The sequence below is a fragment of the Juglans regia genome, chromosome 13 (assembly GCF_001411555.2).
Source record: "Juglans regia cultivar Chandler chromosome 13, Walnut 2.0, whole genome shotgun sequence".
In the NCBI taxonomy this organism is placed as follows: Eukaryota; Viridiplantae; Streptophyta; class Magnoliopsida; order Fagales; family Juglandaceae; genus Juglans; species Juglans regia.
This window is the reverse complement of record NC_049913.1, coordinates 27827796-27854813: the sequence shown is the minus strand read 5'-3', so window position 1 is coordinate 27854813 and position 27018 is coordinate 27827796. Positions and strand designations below refer to the sequence as shown.

At 37.6% G+C, this 27018-nt stretch overlaps 1 protein-coding gene across 1 annotated transcript; it reads right to left on the bottom strand.

The window, feature by feature from the left end:
• Positions 1-16316: 16316 nt before the first annotated feature.
• Positions 16317-18689, bottom strand: LOC109003952 (nudix hydrolase 18, mitochondrial-like). Its single transcript, XM_018982298.1, has 5 exons — positions 18363-18689; positions 17763-17871; positions 17549-17632; positions 17014-17142; positions 16317-16569 (listed from the first exon to the last, which is right to left on the bottom strand). Exons 1-5 carry the CDS (start codon positions 18434-18436, stop codon positions 16423-16425), a joined length of 543 nt encoding a protein of 180 aa, XP_018837843.1. The 5' UTR covers positions 18437-18689; the 3' UTR covers positions 16317-16422.
• Between the last annotated feature and the right edge of the window lie 8329 nt (positions 18690-27018).

The following is a 27018-nucleotide window of genomic DNA, read 5'->3' as shown; positions in this document are numbered from 1 at the left end:
CTCTCGTTTTTTATTTAAACAAAGCTGGTATGGGTGCGGTTTTGAGGAACCATATGGGTGAAGTTCTTATGGCATCTAGTAGAGTGGAATCTGTTTTTCTGGAACCAGAACAAGTTGAAGCTGTGGCATTGTTGAGTGGCCTTCAATTGTGCATGAGTTTGGGTATCCCTAAGCTGATTATTGAAAGTGATTGTTTGTTCCTAGTAGAAGAGATTAACAGATCATCTGAGTCTAATGCAGCTATACGATCTGTGGTAGCAGATGTAAAAGATTTGATGCAAACTTTTCCTTAGTGCAGTATTCAGCATTGCAGCAGATTCACAAATGAGACTGCCCATCGACTTGCAAGACATGCCTGGTCCATTGAAGATATGTTTATTTGGTAGAATAGTGTACCTTCTATCATTGAGAATGTAATTTTCATTGATCAACACTATTGTAACCTATCTCAAGGTGTTATGCCTTTATGAAATGAAGTGATACATTCATCACAACCTTCAACTTGCTTATTGCTAGTCTCTAACAATTTCTAGACAAAAGAGATGCAATAGAGTAAAGAAAATATTAAAATAGCCTATCAATGCACATTTTTCAAATTCACATATCAAAACAATCTAAGGAATCCAATAACTCATCAAAATCAATACACTTATAGCAATTCACAGAGTGTGTGTGTTCTCCAAGCCATAACCATCTTACCATAAACCTCGACACATGCAACATCAAGAGCGTCTCAAGCAAAAGGTTTGGCTCCATAACTCATGGGTATAATAGTGTTTCGTGCAAGGGCTCTCTCTATGGAGTTGAAAAGTGGTGTACACACAATCACATAGAGATTTAAGTAATTATTAATAAGTAACAAGCAAGCATTGCTCTTATGATAGGAATACTAACAAATGAGAATTCAATCATTCTTTCTACAGGCTTACTTGAAATCAGAACGGTTAAAAGAAAATGTTGTAATGTGGTTTAAGTTAGGCTATATGACAAGAAAACGAAAAAGGATTCAAAAACTTCAAAGTACATACCTAAGTTCTACTTGGTATTTTTGCCTTTGAAACTTACTCACTTGAACAACTTGTAACTCATGTTCTTCCCTTTTTTCGCTCTCTATTTTTTTTATTCCTTACAAAAAAGAAGAATTCCACATCTAGTACACACTTGAAAGTAACAAGGGTAGGAAAAATCAGTGTATGAGTTATACTCCAATGTGGAAAGGTATAGATAATGTAGGTATATGAAGAAAAAAAAACTATATGTGTTTCTTGGCTCAAAGTTAGCTACTAGAGATCTATAATTTAAATGGTTGGCTTGAAAGGCTCAAACGTTAATCCTAAATTGACTTTCATCATATCTCAAGTATATCCACCATCATACCACAAACCATACAATGATATTCTCAAAAGAAGTGCCTAATTGCAAAAATTAATGTACGCTTATCACAATCTTCAGCATTTGTTGGCTTTCAATCCTTTCCAAAACTCACAAATAAAGACTTAAGCAAAAGAGTTATTAAGATACATGTGTCAAACCACCATCTTACCACAAAACTTGGATGAGTGCATTAGAAATTCTGTGAGTACCTCAGCATAATGACCAAGATAAGTTTGTTGAATTCACTCAGATGGTGATGCATGAGAATAAGTGCACATGTGAAGGGATGTACGTGTGATGCTAAAAAAAATTCTGACACATGTAAACGTGCCACAAAGTTCCAACAAGTATTTGTGAATGCATAATCTGCACCAGCCCCCAACTTATACGAAACATTGTCCTCAATGTTTAAGAATCACAACTGAATGGACAGTAACTGAAGATGGTAGAATACACCTGATGTGTGACGTGAGTAGCTCAGTAAGCATAAGAGATGGCAAATTGAAATGGCAAAATGACACTATCTTGCAAACAGAAAACAAAGAAAATAACAACAAACAAAAAAGAAAGAAAACAAATCAAAAGAAAAGAAAAAAATAAATAAATAAAAATGTACCTGCATGGTGTGGTCAAAGTTGATAGACCGGATCTGCAAGTGGAATGTCTTCCACTTCAAGCACTTGTCTACCAATAAGGAGTTTAAGGTGTTGACCATTTACTTTAAAGACCTTGCCATCCCTAAGGTCCTCTATATCTACCGCCCCATTTCAAAAACATGCTTCATTATAAAGGGGCCGGTCTACCTAGACCAAAGTTTTCCTGGCTGCTTGTTAAGTCTAGAATCATATAAGTATACTCAGTCATTAGGCTTGAACATCTTCCTAACAATAGTTTTAGCATGAAATGCTTTCATTTTGGCCTTATAGATCGTAGAGTTCTCATAAGCGTCATTTCTCAACTCCTCTAACTCGCTCAACTGAAATTTCTTAAGTTTATCCGCATTCGATTTTGAAGAAATACTAACAGGAGAAGTGTCACCTAGGCCGAGAAATGTATGCTTTAAACCTGAGGGAGGCGATTTCAATTCCAATTTGGGACTTTTCACGCTTGAAGGAATTTGTTTTTCACTTTTCTTAGGCAACTCCTCAAATTTTGGTTGCCAAGCCTGTGTTCCAAAATCCTGAATTTTATAAAAAATAGCACAAATATCAACAACATCAGATGAATCACTAATAGTATCAAACTCAAAATTAACAATGAAATATTCAAGGGGATCAGAATCATGAGTTGTGTGAAGTCCCTTGTTTATGAGTGTGTCAATCATGTATGTTTGTTGGCACTCTTCATCCTCCCTGGGTTGCCTACTGATATGGAATATGTTGACTTCCATGGTTCTGTTTCTAAAAGATAGTTTTATCAGCCTATTCTTGCAATTTATAAGTGCATTAGCCATAGTAAGGAAAAGTCTACCTAATATGAGAGGAATCTTAGAGTCAGACTCAACAACCGATTGAGTATCTAGAAAAGTAACAAGGTAGTAAAACTTGTCAATTTGGATCAAAATATCCTCAACTATCCCTCTCGGTTCTTAACTGAACGACCAACCAATTAAAGCACAACGGAAGTAGGCTTAATTTTACTCAAACCAAGCTGCAAACAAATGGAATAAGGCATCATATTTACACTAGTTCCTAAATTTAGCAACGCTTGCCCAAACTCATGATTCTCAATATTAAATGCAATGGTTGGACAACCAGAATTCTTGTACTTAGGAGGAATTCGTTGCTCAATTAGAGCACTAACTTGGTTTGTTAGAAATTATGTCTTCTTAACATGGTGTTTCCTCTTAACTGTACATAAATTTTTGAGAACTTTTGCATAAGTAAGAACTTGTTTAATAACATGCAAAAGAGGAAGATTGATCTTTACCTGCCTGAGGTTCTCCAAGATTTTATTGCTAGAATCCAAAATTCGCATACCAGATTTTAAAGCTTGAGAAAATGGTTCCTTAATTGGGCTCTTGATTACATCGACTTCCTTGGAAAACTCGGTACTATTATTGCTTTGTTCCTTTTGAACATTCTCTGGCTTATCAGTTGTTGGGATGTATAAGGACTTATCACTTTGTCTCACAATGGCATTAACCTCCTTCAAATTTTCTTGAGCCATATGTTGACCTTGGGGTGTGGATTGAGTTTGAGAAGGGAACTTGCCACGCTCATTCACACTCAAAGAGCATATCAACTTGGACACATGGCTTTTTATCTCCTTATTTTCTTCAATAACCAACATAATCAAATATTCAAACTTTTGATTAGTTTTACCTTGTGCCTCAATAAAAGCATGCAAAGTGTCTTCTAAAGGACTCCTAGAAGATGAAGGTGCATGATATGGTCCAGGATATGTCTACGGGTTGTGCAGACGGTTGGTAGGGAGTAACTGTATGGATTTTTATGCACATAAAACTCCCTAATATGCACATATAGATTTTTATTTTCCAAGCCATAAAAAGTAGGGAGTAACTGTATCATCCCTATTTTAAAATCCAGTTGACGAATATTAGCTGGAAACATGATGCATTATGGTGTGGATGTGAGAGTAGGGTGGAGGTAATCCTGAAGAGTTCTAGTGAGTTGATATTCTTGTTCACTCATTTCTTCGGGACTAGATGGATTGTCAAATAAATGATTTAAAAAATTTGATTCTGACTCTCGCACATGCCTACAAACAAATCTACCCAAGGCTTCTCTATATTTGTGCATGTGAGGTCAAAAAAAAAAAAAAGACAACCTCAAAAAAAAAATACAAAAAGAAAAAGAAAATAAAATAAAGATGCAGCAATCTAAAAGACGAAATGAAGTTATCGCCTTTACAAAGTACTGAAAAGAAAAACTATCTAGCAATTCCTTTACCGTCTTTCCGGAAACGACGCCAAAGTTTGATTACGCCCAAAGAATAACGTGGTAGTTATAGCACAGCTTTGAGGTGTCGATTCCACAGAGAGACAAATTAAAAAGAATAGCAGAAGGAACAAAGAAACGAGAGAAAAATATTAAATGATTAATGAAAAAAAAAATTAATTTTAAATGCAGATTAAAGTGAAGCAAAGTGACTAAAAGAAAAAGTACTCAAATTTGACAAATAGTAAAGCGTCGGGAATCCGTTACACAAATCCGGTATTTTAATTATTCTTAATTTATTGAATAACTCAATTGGAAACTCAATTCCCAAAATTTCCAATCAGAATGTGTAGATTTATAAACCAAAATTAAACCAAATGTAATCCTTTGAAAAATCATTCACCACTTTTAAAATACGTAAATTATTATCGTTATTGAGAAAATCCAACGACGACAATATACTCAAGGAGCGATATTCCAGCAAAGAATTAAATCAACATAGATAACTAATTGATACAAACATAATCAAATAACTAATCCATTCGATAGAAAAAGCATGACTAAATCTTTCAACAGAATAAATTCTATGATTATTCAGAGAAGAAAGTATTAACAATGAATTGAGAATGATAAAATAAAAAAGTTTTAGTAATTGAAAATCAAATACATAAATTAAAAATATCATCTAATTTGCAAGTTCATCTCTAGCCCTACTTGAGAATTTGGTTATCCATAAATATAATGGACAACAAAAATCTCAAAAGAAAAATAAAGCAAATGACAACCATGAAAATTAGTTTGTCTCTTCGTTCTTCAGTATTGAGCCACCTCCCTTCTCCAAAAAACTCCTCAATTTCACATTAATGATATGCTTATATAGGATAGGAAAGAAACCCTAATGTCTTCATAATTCCTGCAATAAAAATTGCCTAAATTTTATAACTTAGCTTGGTAGCCACATATGTGCTCCATGAGTTTGAATTTTGAAATCCTTATTGGCGAAAACTTTGTAGCCCCTTCAAATAGTTTTCTAGCATATCAAGAATCGCACCAATCTGATATTTGAGTAGAAAGTTATGATTAAAATATTAAAGTATGTCCAGGCTGTTTCTTAGCGAGTTTTGGACTCTGACTTTTTCTCTTGATCCGAATTACTCTCAAACCCCATCATTATCCTTATTTGAAGAGTCTTGCACTCATTGAAAGTTCATAGGTTGTTCCAACGTCTTGCCCACTTGAAAGTCCTTTGAATTTGACTGGGTTTTGACTTGCTCTTTTATAGACCCTGAAACTAAACATAAAAATATGCTTAGGAGTATTCCAAAGTAAATAGAAAATCAATTCAAGAATACAAATTAATTCCTATGATTTCTATTCACATTTCAGCATTTTAATTCCTAGAGTGCACTTTCAGACACTCGGAGCCAACATCATTTTATTGCATTATTATTATTACATTGGGGTTACACAAAGTATTTTCTTAAATGCTTTGCATTCCATGGGTGAGGTAACTCCCTTCCTCGGGCATCCATAAGGTGGTATAATCCCTGTCGGTGGCTTGCTATTACAACGTAGGGGCCTTTTCACTGTGGTCCAAACTTTCCTTCCTTTGCGGTGGTGACTCCCGTTTCTTTTAGTACTAAGTTTCCCACTTTGAAAGATCTTGCCCTTACTCTCTTATTGAAGTACTGTTCCATTCTTCTTTTGTAGGCTGCCATTTTAATTTCTGCTTACGCTCTATTTTCATCGAGTAGATCAAGGTTTTCTTCTAGTATCCCAATGTTCTGACCTTCAATAAAGTGCCAGATTTTATGTCTCTTCATCCTTACTTCTACAGGTACTATTGCCTCTTTCTTGTAGGTTAAGGCGAAGAGCATCTCTTTGATTGAGCATCTCTCAGACTCCCTCCAATTCCTTGTTCCAAGCACCCTTCTTTTATTCTAGGTGTTTCTTTAGGTTGCCCATTATTGCTTTGTTTGTAGCTTCGACTTGCCCATTAGTTTAGAGATGTCTGAGGGAGGAATATGTGACCTTGATTTGAAGCTCGGTTGTGATGCCCCCAAACCTCGCTTGGGATTTTATAGAGATTGAAGCGTCGAGACATGTAACTCAAGGCTATACATCCCTCATTCATGACAGTTAACATGCAATGCACCTAACATATTTATAGTAGTATGCAATAATCACAACGAAAAAAGGTTCAAGTCTACGTAAACATAGACAAATTTATGTATTGTACCAAATGAAGCAACTATTAAAATCCCAACATACTTGTTTTGAAACTTTCAAGATACAAAATAAGGGTTTCAAACCACAACCCTTAGTACTTTGTTTACCAAAAATCTGTGATACGTCAAAAGAAACTATTCTCTTGGTGAGCCTAGGGTCCTAATTGCTGTATCTCCAGACTTGAGTGACCTCTTGGGCTTCAATCGTACACCCCCATGCCTGTATTATATAGTCAGTCACGTAATCCATCCAATTTTCCATAGTGAGAGCTTCCTCACGCTCGGGTGGCCATTGCGACATATGATCCTTGGATCTCCCTAAGGAAGCACTTGGAAGCCTTTAGACAAGAAATAAAAAAATAGAATCGGGCCTCAAGGGTAAACTCATCCTCGATGAGGTCAAGCAACTCCTCTATCTTGAGTTAAGTCTTTGGATCCTGTTACAACTTCTACTATTCCGAAAGGAATGGTAGTGGAAACTACCATATTGAGATTTCGTGAAATCTCAGCACGTTAACAAAAAACATACAAAAAGATAACATAAGCATTTAAAGGCAAACCATGAGTATGACATGCATGGAACATGAATTTGACCCAAAAACTTGTTTCACTCTTGTATTCTTTTCGAAAGCATAACCCAACTATTCTTGTAACGGAAATAGAAATAGTTATGTAAAAAACCATTTTCAAATCATATTACTCACTCTTAGCACTTAAACCATATACAATGTGGGTGGACACCTCACAGCTCCTCTACGCATCATAGGCACGCTACTAGTTACCGCATCACATGGTCAACCCTCTTGACTGGGTGTGAGTACTTCAAAGTTCGTATAACGCAGTAGTTCACAATTCGCCATCACTGTAATTTCATTGTGGTGCACCTATTTGAAGTCCATTGACTGTTATTCATCAACTTGGGTTACCACTCCAATTTAAGCATTCTAGAGTGGAGAAAAGAGTTCCACTAGGATATCCACCCATCCTAGCATTTCGAATCGGGACAAAAGCCACTTTTCTTTCTTTTTTCTTATAAAAAAAGCACAATCCGAAATGTATGTGATAAAAAATTTTTTAATGCATGACCTGAAAATGTATATCATGAGCCATGTGACTCTTATGCAATGAAATCATTTGCTTGTGTCATATATAGAAGTGCATCACTTTTATGGATTGAAAGAATTAGAACATACAATATCCTTGTATTAAAAATAACATGTGAAAGTTCAACCAAGCATTCTACATTACTCGGAATCCAAACATGGCATTTAAATGAACAAGCAATATTTGAGCATGACAAGTATGTACAAGACCGAAAGCATAGCTTGTGACAAGCAATAATTCCATAATCCAATTTGATTGATAACATGCATCCAAAGGTAAGTTAGAAGCTAACTTACAAATATCTAAAGTAAAGAAATACCAACGATCAAACAAGCTGAAAATGTAGGTTTGAAATATTAGACTTTGTGAAATCAATGAAACCCTAATACGAGTGTGTGTGTGTGTGTGTGTGTGTGTGTGTGTGTGTGTTTGTGTTGTGTTCTAGGGTCCACCCTATTTGGTTCTAGAATTCCTTTCCCACTTGTATGACTTTTCATGAGCTTGGGCCTTGAGGGAATGCCCTAGGCTGAATGATGGTTGTACCCTCTTTTCAAAGACTTGGTCTTAGTAGTTTGCTAATGTGCATGGCGTGTGTGTAAGAAGCACTCATCATGTAGGCTTATCAACTCTTATGGCCAAAAGCCCTTACTAGAAAGAAAACCCTCACTTCGAAACCCTAGTGGTGTCAAGGGGTCGCCTAGCCTTCCAAAAGGGCTCCTTCCTTTCATTTTTACTAGTGGTGGTTCAGTTTCCTTGAGGAAACCCTAAACTCTCACTCTTGATAAGCTTCATCAAGTTTGAATCGAAGGTTCCCATCATTCCCATGACTCGAGACCAAGTGGTGTCTTAGGCCCCGTTTGGTTGATAGACTCAACTGTGATCAACTCAATTTAGTCTAATTTTAAGCTGAGTCTAACATCCAAACACCCAACTCTCAAATTACTAAACTCATCTCAACTCAAAACCTCTTTACACATGGGACCCACAACTTTTTTCAATTCAACACTTTTTTACACGCGGGACCCACAACCTTTTTCAACTTCCCATAAATATATATAAACTCATATTAACATCCAAACACATTTTTTTCATCTTAGGTGGATCCCACAAAACTCACTCCACCATCTCAACTCACTACTATTCATAAAGAACTCAACTCAGCTCAATATCCAAACGCAGCCTTACTCACCTAAACCGAACCCTCTTCAACCAAAGGAAACCCTTGTGTGCTTAAGGGAAGTGAGTGTGGTAGAAGCCTTGGTGGTTCTTACCATGTGGTTCTCTCCAATGTGGAGTTCCTTCCTCTCCTTCCTAAGCCATGTGTGTGGAGTATGTTTGGATGGAAAGAAAGTATAGGGTCTGGCTTGTTCTTCCTAGGGTGGACATGTTTTAGAGAGAGGAAAGAGAAGGAAGAGAAAAATCTGAAGTTAGAAAAATGACCTTTGGGTATTCTCTACGGGTGTAGGCACCGGCCCTTTAATGAAGCCCTTAAATACCTTCTCAATTTCCCACACACACACACACTCTCTCTCTCTCTCTCTTATCATTACTATGATTATGGAATCCAAATGGCCTTTGTGCATAGGCACCATGTGGCATTTCCCTTTCTCTTTTGGCTGAAATCCTCATTTCTTTCTCTTCATTAGGGGTGCAACCAGTTCGGTTTGGTCCAGTTTCTAAAATATTTTAGAACCGAGTTGGTATATACCAATTTTGAGTTTTGAAGAACCGATATCGTATTGGTTACAATCCTAAACCGGTACTTCTGGTTTTACTGTTTCCAATCTGGTTTGGTATAATTTTTTCGGTATATTATATAGTATATATAATATAGTATATTATAGTATATAATAATATAGTGATAATATATTGCAGTATATTATAGTATATATTATAATTATATTATAGACTATAGTGATATATTATAATATATAATATAGTGGTATATTATAGTAATATAGTATTAGTATTAGTATTAATACAATAGATTATAAGGATATAGGATTTTAAAATTTAAAATTATATTAATTATTAATTTATCATATAATACAAAATTATTTTATATATAATTATATATATTATATATAAAAATTATATATAATATAAAAAATCATATAAAAAATATTTTGTACAATATAAAAAATTAAAAAATATATATATGTATATATATATATATATATATATGAACCGGTTTGGTCTAGTCCGGTGTTAGAAAAAGGAAAATAAAAACCGGACCGATTTTGACCGGTTTTGAGAAAAATGAAACTGGTACCGGTTTTTTCACACCTACTCTTCATCATTGCCTTATTCTTGGAACTGCCAAAAGCCTTTCTAGCTTGGATGACAAATGGCATGGCCCTTGTCCTAAACTGAAACCCTAATTGGCCCTTGCCATTTCCCTCATGTGGTCTAGGTTTAATGAACCCTCATTAAAGACAAGGGGCATGTGGTTTCTCATGGCCGAAAACCTAAGTGTGTTTCATCATGTCTTGGAGCTTTGGCTTGTGCATGGATGCCATTTGGCATAGGGCGTGCGTGTGTGTGTTTTCCCTAACCGAAACCTCTTGTCTTCATTTCACACAAAGATTCTTCTAGAAGCCTTTTAGAGTGGCACACAGTCTTTTCCCAAAGCCTCATCTTCATCTTCCTCATTATTGCCCTCTCCTAGGAACTCTAACATTTTGTGCATGCGTGACAAATAGAAAAGTGGGGGTTGGTTCTTCATGGTTGGCATGTAAATCTCCTTAGCAGAAATCCTAAGAGGCTCCTAGAGGCATATGTCTTCAAATTTTTGTTTACCCCATGAGCCTCTTACACTTCCTCATTATTGGAAATCTCTTAGCTTCTCTCATGCATTAATTCAATGGTGGGTGACGTGTGGCTTTTGGGTAACCGAAACCCATTCCTTTCGACCTCCCTTCTTCCAACTTCAAGTCTAGATACAATGAACCCTTAAGGTGAGTGTGCATGTTGGCCATGTGGCGTGTGGGTAGGTGAGATAGGCGTGTGCCCTAAGTGTGCCGAATCTCGTCTTTCTTCCATCACTCTAGCTCCTTCTAGAAGTCATCTACATGCTTGCCAAGTGGCAAGTTGTTTTATCCAACCGAAATACCCCTTCCCTACGTCACAAATGATTGAACTTAGGGAATTTAAAGGTCACTATCCCTATCAGGCGCCTCTCATCATAAACAAAACCCTAATTAGGGTTTCTAAGCCCCAAGTCTCCTAGTGACCGAATGTCACCATGTTTATGGGCCTTTAAGTGGGCTTGGGTGCCTAATGACTAGCAATATGATGGGCCCCATGTCCCTCACTATATTTCACCTTACCATTTCCCTTTGGGCCAAACTTCTAAATGGGTTAAGGTTAAAAGTAATGAAAATACTTGGCTAAGTCTGGGTCGTCACATCGACGTAGCAGTTTCAGTAATGTTCAGAGTTGAATTGCCTGCCATTGTTTGACATGATGCTCTTGGGTAAACCAAATCTACATACGTTTGCTTTCCACATAAATCTGGTGATGTTCTGTGAAGTCACCGTTAATGGCCGTTTTGTGAAGTAATCACCGACGACAATGATGAACTTTGCTCCACCTTTTCTCGGTGGCATAAGGCCGATTAGGTCTACTTCCCACTGTGTGAATAGTCAGGGAGACAGAGAAAAATTCTATTCATCAATCCCACACACCACACTTTTTTTATTATTTATTATTTTTTTCTCTTACCAAATGTGTGGTATATGGATGATAAGTAGAAGAATTCAATTAGTTTAAGAATAATAAAAAAGATTTAAAAAAATAAAATAAAAAAAGGTGTGGTGTGTTGTATGTGAGGATGATGAGTAGCAAAGCTCGAGGGACATAATTGACATTAGTTCTTTAGGTGGGTTGCTTTAGATTGGCACGTGCAATTGGCATTGGACACATTTCCTAGCAAACTCCTTGGCATTACTAAGGGCGTGCAACCAATAGTATTCGGCCCTTATGACTTTAGCTACCAAAGCTCTTCCTCTCCAATGGTTCCCAAATATCCCCTAATGTACCTCCTCCATGATATACTGGGCCTCTTCCCTCGTTATGCATCTTAGTAGGGGGCCGAGAAGCCTCATCTATATACGGTGTTGTTGATCATGACGAATCTGGCGACTTTATTCTTAATCTTCTAGGCCTCTTCTTTACCGAGCGGTATTTCATCGATGGTTAAAGAATTTAACTATATCATGTACCCATTCTGGGCTTTTCGCATTTACTTCTGAAATTTCGAGACCTATGGTTGGAACCTCAATCGTACGAGTGGTCCCCTTCCATGCTAAGGCTGTCTCACCGTTCCCTAATGCTACTCGTGCCAACCTATCGGCTTTCCAGTTGTCCTCCCTCGGTATACGGCTAATTTGAAAGTGATCAGATCAATTGCATCCCCAGTGGACATCTTGGAGGTATTTCTTGAGTTTCTTGAAAGTCGTTGAGAGTCTACTTTCATGTCGATCACTCTTGCTCCTAAGGCTCCTGCTATGGTGAGTCCTACTAACACCGTCTCATAATCAACCTCATTGTTAGTGATCTTGAATTCGAGTCTTATGGTGTAGTACACTTCGACGTTGTCTTCCATGATCATATATAATCCTACTACCCCTCCAGAACAGGTAGGATTAGTCATCTACATACACGTGCCACGGCTTCCCTATAGGAGTTCTTTTCATTTGTTCAGAAACTTTGGAGAACTCTGCTATGAAATTTACTAGGATTCTTTAACAGCGGTCTGGGGAACATAATCAATATTGAACTCACTTAGCTCGATTGACCACTTCACTATACGTCCTGAGGTGTCTATCGGATGTAGTATTTTCTGTAGTGGAGTCTCCGTTACCACTTTTATGGGATGTGCTTGGAAGTAGGGTCGTAGATAGCAAGCAGTCATTATTAGTGCAAACGTTAGCATCTCTGTTTTAGGGTATTGTGCCTCGGCTCCCCTCAAATCTTGGTTGACGTAGTACACTGGCCTTTGAGTGTTTCCCTCTTCTAGCAATAGCGCAGTGGATATGGCATTTGGAGTTATTGCGAGATTTAGAAGTAGAGGCTCTCCTTGTATTGTCTAACTCAAGGCTGGGAGACTTGATAAGTACTTCTTGAGTTGTACAAATGCCTTCTCGCATACCTCGTCCCAACTCTGTATTCTCCGCAAGACCCAGAAAAATGGGAGACACCTGTTGGTCGCCCTCGACACAAATCGATTGAGTGACGCTATTTTTCCTATTAGCCTTTGTACCTCACTTAGGTTCTTCGGTGGTTCCATTGCAACAATAGCCTGTAGTTTCTCTGGGTTTGCCTCAATTTCCCTTTCTGACACAATAAAACCTAAGAATTTGCCTAACTGCACCCCGACTGCGCATTTAGTCGGGTTAAGCTTCATTTCCTATAGCCACAACACCTTAAATGCTTCCCTCAAGTCTCTCATGTGTTGTTCTGGTTCTTTAATTTTTACTAGCAAATCATCAATGTAAACCTCCATGTTTTGGATCTGATTCCTAAACATTTTGTTTACCAGTCTCTGGTATATTTCTACGGCATTTCTCATGTCGAAGGGCATTATCTTGTAGCAGTATAGCCCCCAATCGATTATGAATGTTGTTTTTCCTTGGTCAACTTCACTCATTCGAATTTGATTGTAGCCGGAGTATGCGTCCATAAAATTAAACATTCGATATATTATGGTGGAATCCACAATTAGGTTAATCTAGGGCAGTGGGAAGATGTCTTTTGGGCAGGCCTTATTAAGGCCCATGAAGTCTATGCAGATTCACCCTTTGCCATTGGACTTCTTCACTAGCACTACGTTTGAGAGCCATTCATAATAGTGGGCTTCTCTGATAAAGTCAGCTGCTAGAAGGTGATCGACTTCTTTTGCGATGGTTGCATACTTCTCGGTGCTAAAACTCTTTTTTCTTTGCTTAACTAGTCATACATTTGGGTTGGTACTCAATTGGTGTTCTATAATCCTCTTGTCAATTCCTGACATGTCCCTGTGGTTCCAAGTGAAGACATCTCTATGCTCTGTGAGGAGTTGCCTCAGTAATTGCCTTTCTTCGCCTTTCATCTTGGTTCCTATTCTCACTATAGCTTCAGGGTGAGCTGGGGATTAGTTCCAGAGGCTCATCAGACTCTCCCTACTTCAGTGCCTCCTCATCTTGAGTTTCCACCTCGTGCACCCCAATCTAGGGTGGCAGGGGTAGACGTCAATTGCCCTCTATTTTAGACTCAACCATTTTGATGTCCCTTTCTCCAATTTTGCCTCCTCATCTTAGTTGGTCATGCTATGATCACGTTGTATGATGACCAAGTCTTTACCACCAGGAATTTTGTCATGGTGGTGGTTGTGCATGGGTCAGATCTAGCTGATACCAAAAGGGCGATGGAACTGATAGGTTGTATTGTTTCCCCTGAGAAACCTTTAATTGGGTAGGTGCTAGGCGTAGCCAGTCTCGATTGATTCTTATCTTTAGAAAAGCATCCCAAAAGAGAATGTATGTCAAGCTACCATTGTCGATAAGTGATCTTCATGTGGTGTAATTGGCTACTAGCATAGTCTTTACCAACACATCATCATGTGGATAGACTACCCCCCGTAATCGTCATCATTGAAAGATACTACATCAGCTGGTTGTGCTCTCGGTTGCTTTGCCAGTCTTCAGATGTTAAAAATCTCTTCATATCTAGCCTTGCAGGCATAGGCCTTTTGCCCCGAGGAGGTAGGGCCTCTGCCGGAGAATCCCTTGGTAATAGTGCATATTTTCCCACCCCTCTCCTTCTTGGGTTTTCGCTTCTTTGTTGTCTCTGTTCTCAATCTTACCTTCTTTCACCTGCTCACCTTTGTGGCGTCAAATTTTGAGCTACTAGGTGCTCGAGCTCACCATTGTCCTGCATCTCCTCAATCATGCATTTCAAGGTGTGGCAGTCTTCTTTCCGTGGCCCTCGGCCTTGTGGTAAGTGCAAAACCGCTGAGTCCTTTGACCACGATCATTTGGGTTTGATTACTTGGCTCTATCTCGAACACTCATTCTAGAGTGTTTAACTCTAGCATTTATCATCTATGTCATGGTGTCCGCGTCCTGCCTCCTTTCATGTTGATTCTTTTTAGTCTTCGAATCCCTTTCTCGATCTTTTCCTTGAGCATTTCTCCTTGCTCTGTCTTCTGACTACTCTATTTTTTATTTTGTCGGTGCGGTCACGGCCTGTAGGGTATTTTCAGTATTGACAAAATAATCTGCACTATCCATGAATTCATGCAAGGTGGTTGGAGTTTTTCTCTTCAGTTCAGTCATGAAGGGGCTTCTGGGCCAAATCCCCCCCAGCAGGGCTGATCACGTCATCTCTTCATCCTGATCATCTGCCATCATGTGCTCCTTGTTGAAACGAGTGAGAAAGGCTTTTAGGCTCTAATCTTCCCGCTATTTAACGGTGAGGAGATACCCAGCCAGTCTCTTTCTTCTTCTACTTACCATGAATTGGATTAGGAACTGCCTAATTTCTCGAAATTGTCTATGGAACCTAGCTACAATGATATGAACCATGAGTGCTTTGAACGATTCTAGAAGTTCAACAGGGTCCTTGGATCTATCATGCATCTCAACCAATAGGACCTTGAACTTTGGCGGGAGCGACACTGCCACGATTTCTGTACTATACGAAAGGTCGATAATAGTGAGGAGTTGGCCTACTGACGAGGAGGCGCCTATCTTTCTAGCCATTTTTTCATATTTATCCATGAGGCATAATAAGTTTTAGTGCATTCTTCTCTTCTCCTCATCGCTTGCGAGTGATTTGGTCGTGCTTTGTGATTCTACCTCCGTCTGATGAACATGACTTGGAGTGGTGTCTTCCCCTAAGGCAGCGTTCTTACGTTTCAAGTCCTCATTTTCTTGCTAGAGGGCTTCCAATTCTACAATCGCTTTTCTTAGCTTCTCTTCCATATCCATGGGGGTGGTTTCCTGGTCCCGGGTTGCTTGGGAGCATGTCGTAACGGGAATGTGAAAGCACGTTGAGAGGAAAAAAAAGAAAGATCCCACAGACGGCGTCAACGTTTTGAATGTGTTTCGCATCTATCAACACTTCTCGTCACCTACACCCAAAAACTCAAGGAAGGCCTAAAGGGTAATAAATGCCTCAAATGCCTAAATTAGATGACTAAAGTAATCAATGAAAGTTCTGCTAGATCTAATTTTTCGCATACCTTGGTTGAGAGCCACCTCTGTTATTTATAGAGCGGAAAAAGATAGGCTTAAGCCCGCGTAACTGTTATTTGAATTTCTTCTCTATCCTACTTCTCCCGCTCTCAGTATCGACCCCAATGAGAAATATTTAAATTTCCCTACTTTGGTTGTGCAGTGGGATGGTTCTCCAGACATGTTGGGAGGCTTGGGGGTTGGTCCTTATCTCACCGTGAGGTTGGATGGTCCTTAACATGTGGGTTATCTATATTGGGCAATCCGGGCGTTTTAGTCATATGAATAAGCCAATTACGAGTGGATGGCCCTTCCAAGCCCCTTTATCTCTTTTAATATAATATATTTGTGTTGTAAGAAAAAATGGAAAAAGAACCAATATTTACATCTTTTAAATGGTTTCTACAATTCCATTATACTCTTTCATTTCTCTCATGTATGTTTACATATGTCACGAAATTACAAAATCCAGGAATCCATGAATCAACCAGAAATTAATTAACACTTGGCTTTATTTGATTAGCTGATGTAATCCACCTTTCCATGATACTCTGGTTTTTGACAATTTAATGATTTATGTATGGCTGTAATCGAACTGTTCTATGCATAAAACAAATTGGTGTTAACACAGCGTGGAACATGTTCTTCCCTCGGCTGCTGTGGAGCAGTAAGCCTTTCAACCAATTTATCCAAGGCCTCCTTCATCCACCCATGTTGACAAACTTCTCTGGCTTCGGCCGCCTTCATCTATATATATGCATGGAAAAGATCATTTTCATGAAATATATAATTAGGATACAAATTTTAAACATCTTTTTTATTCTAATTTTCTTTTTTAATTTCTAAAACAAAAATAATCTAATCATCTATCTTTTTGTGAAAATAAACAAAAATAAAAAAACTTTCATTTAAGAAAAAAGCCCTAAAACATATGTATATATATATATATATATATATATATATATATATATATATATCAAAAGAAAAACTTTTTAAGTTCACTTCCCAAGTTTCACAAATTCTAGTATATATATATATATATATGTCTAAAAAAATTTTTATCCAAACAACTTCATAATTTCCATCAATTTTCATAAAACCCAATAAGAAACATGCCTCAAAATTTTTCTAGAAACTTCCAAATTTTGTCCAATTAAAATAAAAAAAAAAAGTCATTGATTAAAAATATACCCAAATCCTCCTGCGGAAATTCTTCTCAGGCCAGAGATCAAGTTGCTCTTTCACTAGTAAAGCGAACATGTAGCCTTCATAATATGTTGCATAACGTTTGCTAATGAAGCTCCATTTGCCCAACTCACACTGCCATATATATGCATCGATCAAAAGAGCATTATATATATATCATTCAAAAAATAATAGTAATATCAAAGTTGGATTCAAAAGTACAAAAACACGAGTTTGACCAGGGATGCTTCAATACGTGCATATATATTTATATATATATATATATATATATATATATATATACTGAAAATAGCTTATCACTTGGCAAAAATATAGTTTGATGCAATTTTCTCAACATCTTATTAAAAAATATATTTAGCACTTTTACAATCAATACGTAATAAAAATTTTTAGTTTAACAAATCACTTTAAAACTTAGAAATACATAGTAATATTGATAAAACTTCTTTCCTAATAGTATTATAATTAAACTCTGCAGTGTTCCCTTCTATGCATATATGGGACATGCCACATGACTAACCTCGACATTGCCACGAACACCGGCTTCCTCGAGTGACTCTCTTGAAGCTGCTTCTTCCAGTGATTCGTCAAGTTCCCAACCACCCTGATCATGATAAAGACATTTAAAGTGTTAACGAAAAATCGAATCAAATAAAAAGCAGTCTAAAGAGAACAAAAGATGCTTTCTGTTTCTAATAAATATTCATTAAGAATGGATCGGCCAACTACCGTACCTTGGGGAATGTCAATCCTTGGCCTTTTTGTGAACTAATCACAAGGACTTCTAATTCTGTGTCAATAGTGTTACCATCACTGCCATTTTTATATCGGTAAGGAATGCATCTGCACCATTAATTAAGCATAAAATAATAGACAAATTAGCCAATCAATACATATCAAAGGCCCGAAACTATAAAGTAGTTCAATTTCCTAGCAAAAAAGAATAGAACAAGAACCGAAAACCAAACAAAATAGTTTTGCAAAAAATCAAGAAAAGCTCGAAATTATACGGTCACACAGAGAGAGAGAGAGAGAGAGAGAGAGAGAGAAAGAGAGAGGCCACAATCCATATATATGGATGCATGTAAAAAAAGCTTAAAAATATTCCTGAAGATTAGTACTAAAGATGGGGTACATACGTGCATCCATTATAATATTTCTGTTCAAACAAGGAGGCATAAGAAAACAAAAACCAAACGAGAAAAGAAGAAGAAAGAAATAAAAAGGAATACGAAACCTTTCCGCGTCATGCAGAAAGAGGTGAAAAACATGGAGAAATGAGCCAATAGAATAATAATAATATTATTATTACACAATAAATTAAGTGAACTAACCCTGCAACTTGGCGGCAACCCAAGTTGTTGTATCTTTGGGACTCTCTTCCTGTGCGAGAAACCAAACAAGCCATCTTGTTCCAAGTGCTTGCAGAGAATCTGTGGAGTCCTAAAACAAAATCCAAAACGGAAAAGAGGGTCTAATATTTCTGAAAGAAGAAAAAACCCTCGAAGCCTCGTGATTTCTATAACCCGATCAGACGACCTGAATATGAACAAAACCACATAAAAGAATTGTGATCTCAAATCATATAAGAGTGAGTTTCAGGTGAAAACAGGGTGGCAATGGACAGTTATGTACTTGTTTCTGATTTGTGAGTAAACAAAAGGCTGCAGATAGGCTATTTATAGAGACAGGGTATATGAAAGGATGGACTGTGGTGCGGACAATGGACGCGTACAACTACACGTTGACTGTCACCACTGAGCTAATTCGACGCGTCATACATTAATCACAGACGGATTTACAGTAAAAAGCGTGCGTTGTGTGTGTGAGCTTTGACTCTCTCTCTCTCTCGCGCCGTCGCTCGTCGTATTTCTGTTTCCGGGTGGGTTCGTGGACAATATTCCTGAATATTATTATATATTATACGCGGTTGGAAGTAGAAAGCTGTAAGACCATGGTATAACTTCGTACGAGCTATTTATTAATTCAATAGAATTATTTTAAGAAGTCAAGTTTTTAACGAGAACATGATCTTTGAATATTTATAAAAATGATTAAGAAAAGTAAGTTTTTTTTTTTTTAGTAGAAAAAAAAGAAAAGAAAAGCAAGTAATTAAAAAAATACCGTATATTCCTCGTAATTCATTATCAATTTATTTATCTATATTAATGTATCTATTTATCTATATTTATTTTATTTTATTTTTTTCTTTCTATTTGTAAAAAACCAAGTACTGTGATTGTTACCACGATTTTCTTCCGCCACAAGTGAAGGTTCATTAATAAATTTGGATAGGGGTCACTATTGGACATGTGACTTCCTTCTCTTTAATAAATATATATATATATATATAGATTAGACATTTTGATTTTGTAAATTTGTAGACAAGGCAAACGAGAGGACCGCGCCCAGCAATTAGGGTTAAGAACTCCCCACAGGAAGCAATGTAGCTGTACAAAAGACTCGTAATCTCATGTGTAAAGGAAAGTCCTGTCGAACAGTCAAGTTGAGCAAAATTTAGGCAACCAAGCGTTACCTTTGGGCGAGCAATATGACAAGGCCACCAAAGGTATGCAGATTAAACACAAGGGAAGCTGCTAGCAATGGTTAGGCAAACAATGTGAGTCGGGCGAGTTCGAAAGCGAGCAGAGACACTCGGGCGAGCAGAGGGTAAGTGAGCTGGAGTTTGAAAAGTGTACCATGAGCAAAAACATGAAACTCAAGCAAAATACTCAGCATACGTTACTCGCCCCATATCCGAGCCAAATGCAAAGTTTAGGATAGAGTGAGGGCAATTAGAAGAAATTTGAAAGTGCTCATAAAACAAGTGTATGCTCCCATGGAATTTTCAAACTCAAACGGCGACATTTTATGAGGAGCACGTGTAAGCTAGAAGGAATCACAGACTCGATACTATGCATCCATCCACGTCGACAACAATCATAAGTTGCAGCCTAAGCTTCCTATCTCCTTGACCGAACTTCTTAGACACGCAGAGCACGTCCACTCTGTCTTTGTCACCCTTGCCATCCACATACACTTAGACAGTGGATACTCTTCCATTAATCAGCCAACCTACTTCGAGAATTGGGTCTCACTTCCACACACCACGTTTTCATAAACCCAAAAACACTGACCTCTCTCTCTATCTCTCTCTCTCTCTATATATATATATATTTCATCAATTCTAACCTCCAAGAGTTGACTTCATACTTAGTGAGAACTCCCTACCGATGTAGGATCAGAGTCCTCATCAAACCAAGGAAAAGCCAATCCCCAACGATTGGCTGAGTGAGAACTCCCTACCGATTTAGGATCTTCTTCACGACAACTCCACTAATGACGGTTTATGATTGTGAATGTGCCGTAATATGACTTATTATAATATTTTCTTTGAAATTCTAAAGCATAACCAATTTTTGATGTCTCAATTCTTAGGTCTCCCACATGGATTTTGTATTACTATGTTTGATAGCCGTTTTAAAAAAGGATGGTTTATTGATGAGAATGTTTACTATCTTATGCGTGTAAGTGGATCACAATCTCAAACCAATATGAGACATTATCTCAGTGGAGCTTCTTTGGTTAATCTGAAGCGTCTAAAAATTGAGTGACGTCTCTTGAATTGTCGCTAAGTGACAACGGTTTGAGCAAGATGGTAATGCTCTTGGGTCAAAGCCATGGCCTCTCGACTAGTGGAGTGCGAAGCCAAGCATTTCTCATAACGAAATCACATGCGCGGTCATTACCCGCGGTGTGGTGAAGGGAGCTAGAGTTTGTGTGCAGTCCTTTTAGGGGAGATCGTGGTACACACGTTAATAAAAATAATGAGTTTGTGAGATGGTTTCATGCTGTTGAATGGACCTAGGGTCCTCAGGTTAAAGTCTTATGTGAGATTTTGGGCATTGGATGCTTAGTAGCTACTTTGTGATTTGAGGTTACTTGAATTGTTTGGAGGTTTTCACTCGGTAAGTAAGATTTATTACTCGATTTTCTCTTGAACCTTACTTATTATCTTAGTTGCCATTCACTTGCAATTTTAGTTTTGCCATGAAAGATAACTTACTGAAGTTTTACTCTTTAGAATCGTAGATTTTGAAACAACTATAGGGAACAAGGTTGATTACGAGCAAGAAGATTAGGTGCATCTTGAGGATTAGTATGGGGCCCTATCTCAGTTTTGGGTTTTCACCTTTCTATAATAATTATGTTTACTGATTCAAGCTAGTTGATGAATAATTATGGTTGGTAATAACCTGACTATTGTGGAGATGTGAGTTATGGATAATTTGATGTGTTAAAATTGTTCTCTGGCACTATCATTGACAAAAATCTTAGTTCTTTGTACTAAAATTATTGTTACTCATGTACAGAGCATATGAGCACACAATGTCCCACAAAATGAAACAGGTATAACTAGTCCGGTGTACATCGCAACATCGTGACATTTCGCCAAACCACGAGGGAGGGCTAGGGCGTCACAACATATATCATAAATAATATATTATGTGACAAAAAGATTTTATTACAGGGCTAATGACTTTAATTTTCATTAGTTTATAAAGACAATTTATCAATTGTTTTTAAAAATAACTACGTAGCAATTATTGTTTATGAGAAAAATCAATTAATCAAATAGCTTATTGACATAGCCAAACCATTTCGAACAATAATTAAGTTTAAATTCAATCATAAACTCAAACTTGACTCATGCTTGAAAAGAGTCTAAACTAATCAAATTTGAGCACTCAATACTTATTTGGATTACAATCCTAATAATTAGAATTAGAACTTTCAAAACATGCTCACGTGTATATAGATAAGAGAGATTTTTTTTTTCATTTTCAATTTTATCATCTTTACTCAAACTTACTAGACCATGCGGTATCTTTTAAGCGCATAATGTTTAAGGGATTGATATGTAAAACTATAGAGACACTCATTTCTCTCCATAAAACGCATCCTGGGTTTTATAAAGAGTTACCTCACTCATATTTTTAAGGCGGCTTTTTATGGGGAGAAATGGGTACATCTATAAAAAGCACTTAAAATGTATCACATTAACAAGTGTAATAGGCTGGATAGCGAGATCTAAGATGAAGATTAGCATTATTCTAAAGCATATTCATCTTCATTTCTCTCTCCCTTCTAAATGATCAACAAGCATTCCTTATTTTGTTGACTGAATTTTCTTTTCATTGGTTTATGAACTTCTCTTTGGTTCTATTTTCTTTTCGAGGAAACAATGCTTGAGCATCAGCTCCAAGACAAATATACTTGGAACAGTCCCTAGACCTCTAACATGATACATGTTATTGGATGCAAGTCAATCACTTAAATGGAGTCCAAAACTAATAAAATGATTAAATGTTTGAAAGCAAAGGTTGTTGACCAGGATATCATTAAGTTGATGGGTGGAGTTTTCTAAGACCCTTTCAAAATCCAGTTCAATTTGCATATATAGTCTTATCATTGGCATTGGCACAATGATGTCAAAAATGGATTTTTCCATTGCCACTTTCTATAACTATTTTCATGGATTAACCTTCTAGCTTCGCTAATATTGATTTTTCAAATAATGTTTGCAAACTTAACAAAGTTTCCTAAGGTCTTAAGAAAACTAAAAAAGCTGATTTGATAGGTTTTGCTCTTTTCTTCTTAATTTGACTTCCTTACAGTGTGGCTAATCCTTTCCTATTTACTAATCTTCATGCTCATAGCTCTCTTGTTCAACTAATATTGGTCAATGAGATTATTCTCATCAGATCTAGTTATTCTTTGCTTGATAACTTTGTTGAGGTCTTAATTTTTAGATTTTCTATAAATGACATGGTCCTTTACATTATTACTTGGGTAGGCATTGAGGTCAACCCTATTGCTAATGGTTTGGTTCTTTCTTAATCTGAGTATGCTTTGGATGACTTGATAGATCTCACATGACAGATGCAAGCCTCTACCAAGAAAAAGTGAGTTTTTCACACATATTGATGGTAGAGCCCATTTTTTTATAGAGGGTTTGCATGAGGTTTGTATATTTGGAGTTTGTAAATATCATTATCATAATGCATGCTTCTAAATAGCTTAGCATCACATGATGGCCAAACCTTTCCTTACTGACTCACTACAACAAGATCAATAAGATCCTACATTATGTCCGCAGCCCCAATAACTTGGGAATGCATCTTCTCTCAACATGAAATATGGAGCTCAATTCTTTCTTTAATGTTGACTAGGCTAGCTGTTTTACATCTCTATGTTCCATTACAAATTACTGTGGATTACTTGAAAGCATCCTCATCTCTTAGTTCTTTAAGAAATGACCAACTATTTCAAAGTCTAGCTCCAAGGTTGAGTACTGCGTTATGAACCATACAATTGCTAAATTAACTTTGTTCTCCTTGGTACTTATGTGATCTTGATGTTATCTTACTTTCACCTACACATCTTGTTTTGTGATAGCATAAGTAGTTAATCTTTTTTTTAATGCTTATAATAGGCACATTGAAATTGATTACCATTATGCGTAGGAACGTATGGCCCTTGGTGTGAGGAATGTGCCAAAACGAGGGAATGAATCCCCTCACAAGGGCAAGATGCTGGTGACAAGGAGACAAACGGGCAAGAAACGTACAGCCAGGTGCAAGTAAGGCAAGTAGCACACTGTAGAGAACCTGGAAGCACAGGGCGATGAATGAAGGTTCTCCTTTCATCTGGTGAGCAAAGGATGTGATGGATGTATGAAGGGCGAGCAACAGCAAAGGCAAGCTTAGTGCAAATCTGGGGGCACTCCGAGCTAACATGGACGAGCTTAGAAGGTAGCCGGTGTAGTACCCAAGGCCCATGCTCCCTCAGAGATGGCATAGTAGGAGTATGCCAAGGGAAAATAAATTCGGACCTGCAAGCCATATCGTTTGACCTCAAAAGTATGGCCTAACACCACGTGGGAGACCCTCATAAAGGGAAGGACTACGGGTTTGGTCCTAAGGCAAGCTATAGAGATGTTCATATGTTATCCTATCAGTCACATGGTCTCTACCATTCTTTAAGTCCAAAGGACAAATAGACAATCGAGATCAAAGATTTGATGCCCCCAGCCCCCACTTGGGATTGGATGGTGACTGAAGCGTCGGGACATGTAACTCAAGACTACATACCCACATACATGATAGTTAGGATGCAATGCACCTATTATATTCTAGCAATATGCAATAAATCGCAGCGAAAACATTCATTTAAATCTAAGTAAGAATCATAGCAATTGTAAAATAGCATGGTACCATAAACTAATCATCCCAAAAGATTTCATTTTTTTTCAAGTTACTCCCAAAATAGATATTGTTTTGAAATCTCCCAAAACAAAGGGATCTCCAAGATAAACCATAAATTCCGCTTTTTTTCATTTTCAACTAAGAGTTCTGAGATCACTCTTAAAAAAAAAACCCTACAAGGCCATCCTTATTTTGCCTTGTCCTTGTTCAGTACCCTCCTAAGAGTTGCAGTACTTCCATAATGAACTAGTCAGTAGCTTCAAGCCTTTTCACTATGGAAGGCTCTGATGAGCTCTCAGAGCTCCTTGGGGCCTCCTTGACTATTCGGGGTGCTAACCTCTTGCACTTCCCATAGTTGGTCTCCCCCTGTCCTGTAACAACTTTTACCATTCTGTGTTTGGGAATGGTAGTTGAAACTACCATAGTGATATTTTTGAGAAATCTTAGTAAGTAAACACACAACATACAATAGATAACATAGGCATATAAAAGCAAACTATGAAATGAATGCATGGACATGTACTTGACATAAAACATGTCTTATGCAACTTTGAACTTAGAAAAAAAAAACATTTTTTCCATCTTTTCATATTGATCATTATATGTGTAACATACCTTTTAGCTCATTGTCTTGTTCATTTCTTGTAACATATGGTTGGATACCTCACAGCTTCCTTATGCACCGTTGGTTCCCCGCTAGTTATCGTATCATCCAACGACCCACTTGACCGTGGTGACTACGTTATAATCTTTAACTTATATGACAGTTCGTATATTTCTCCTTCACCATATTTTCCATGTGTTGCACCCACTAGCTTTAGGTGCTACTCCATTTCGGTATCATTTCCACAATGATCTATTTGAGGTCTGCCGACGGTTCTTTATCGACCCAGGAACTACCACTCCATTTTAAACACTCCAGAGTGGATAAAGAGTTCCACTAGTATATTTCTCAATCTTAGCATTTGGGGTCGTGATAAAACATGTATAGACTCTTTTATTTGAAAACAATTTGCAACCCAAATGCATGTGACATGAGACTTGTAACACTTTTTTTTTCATGAACCATATGAACATGTGAATGTCGTGAGTCATGCAATCATGTCGTCAAACATTGAACATCTCAGGTTACAGCTTGAAAATATTAGAACATTCTAATACTCAGTTCACAACATAGGTACAACACTCAACATATGCAAGGAAGAACAATGTTTAAACCTGAGTACATACATGTAGATATGGTCGAATTATTAAGACTTCTAAAAACATGTTATAACCAACAACTTGAACCAAGAGAATTCGAGAACATCATAAACAAGTAAGCAGGGCAAGATCATCATGTGAATCCGATTACAATCAAAAGATTATCATCAATCAACGAGTATATATGATAGAAACAAGAAATACAACGTTTATACAACATATACAAATATTATCCAAAGTAGTTTGAGAGTCTACTTACAGAAAATCCAATGAGTTAACAAAAAGCAAGCTGAAAATATATTAAACAACATTAAACGAGGACATACGAAAACCCTAATTCGAGTGGATGCATGTGTGAGTGTGTCCGGTCTAGGGCTTACTCAATCATGGCTCATGAACTCCTTCTCATGGCTAGACGGGTTCCTCATGCATTTGAACTTCACTCATGTGGCCGAACTCTAGAGAGAAAAAGGATCCTAATTCAAACTCAAGAGGGTGGTCGTGGCCTTCTTCCCTTCCAAAAAACTCTTGCTTACGTGTATAGTGCTAAAGGTGTATTGGTTTTTCCCTTGAGAAGAAACCCTAGCCCTATCCCGAATGTCCATGTGCAAAAGAAAGCATGGGTCACCTTCTTCACTCAAAATGGCCATGTGTGTGTGTGTGGATGAGGATGGACGTATGACTCTTACCGTCCGTGTTCCTTCCTCTTAGATGGTGTCACCACTTGCTTCGTTGCTCGTAAAATTGGTTGGATGAAGATGGAGGGTGCGTGTGTGGTGTTTAGTTGGAGATAAATAGTGAAAAAAATATGAGATAATGGTGTAGCGTGTGGGAGGAGAAGTGACACAAGAGTTGGAATCTAAAATTTGTCCAAAAAGACCCTTCACCCATCAACCCCTCCCATTGTATAGACATACCCTCATTCCTTGGAAAAACAAGAGACTCATGCATGGGTGCCATGTGGCACCATGGCCGAAAATCCTTTCATCTTCCTCATTATTGAATTGTGTTGGAAAAACCAAAAGCCTCTTAGACAAGTGGTGTGAACCCCTCAATCCGAAACCCTAGCTTCCAAAAGTATCATTTCTCATGTGTCTAGGTTCAATGTATTTGATGGCATAAAGGTCAAAGTACAAACCCTTCCTCATGTGTCTTGGGAGGATGAATGTGTGCATGCTTGCCACTTGGCTAGTGGTGCATGTGTGTGTGTAGGGTTGGCCGAAACTCCTCATTCCCCCACAAACCTCTTCCTCTACCCTAGACTAGAGTGGCATGTACATGTGTGTTCCTTAGGCAACCTTTTCTTTTCTCTAGGCTTGGGTGGTGTGTGGGTGTTGGTTCCCTAGGCAAAAGACATGTGGGGTGTAGGTGTTGGGTGCGTGTGTCGGTGGCTGAATCTAGGGATTTGGTTTTGCCTTGTCCCAATGTGCCTCTTCTACTTCTCATCATTGGTTCCTTCTAGAATCTCCCATCTTGAATGCATGTGTGACACATTGCAAATTGCATCTCCCTTGGTTGA

Bases quoted from the DNA above. Each gene is read 5' to 3' on its own strand.
- LOC109003952 (XM_018982298.1), bottom strand. From the start codon at position 18,436: ATGGCTTGTTTGGTTTCTCGCACAGGAAGAGAGTCCCAAAGATACAAC. The intron at 17,872-18,362 runs GTTAGTTCACTT...TTAATGGTGCAG, and splicing joins GGTTGCCGCCAAGTTGCAGG to ATGCATTCCTTACCGATATA. The intron at 16,570-17,013 runs GTATATTTTTAA...GCATATATATAG, and splicing joins ATTTCCGCAGGAGGATTTGG to ATGAAGGCGGCCGAAGCCAG.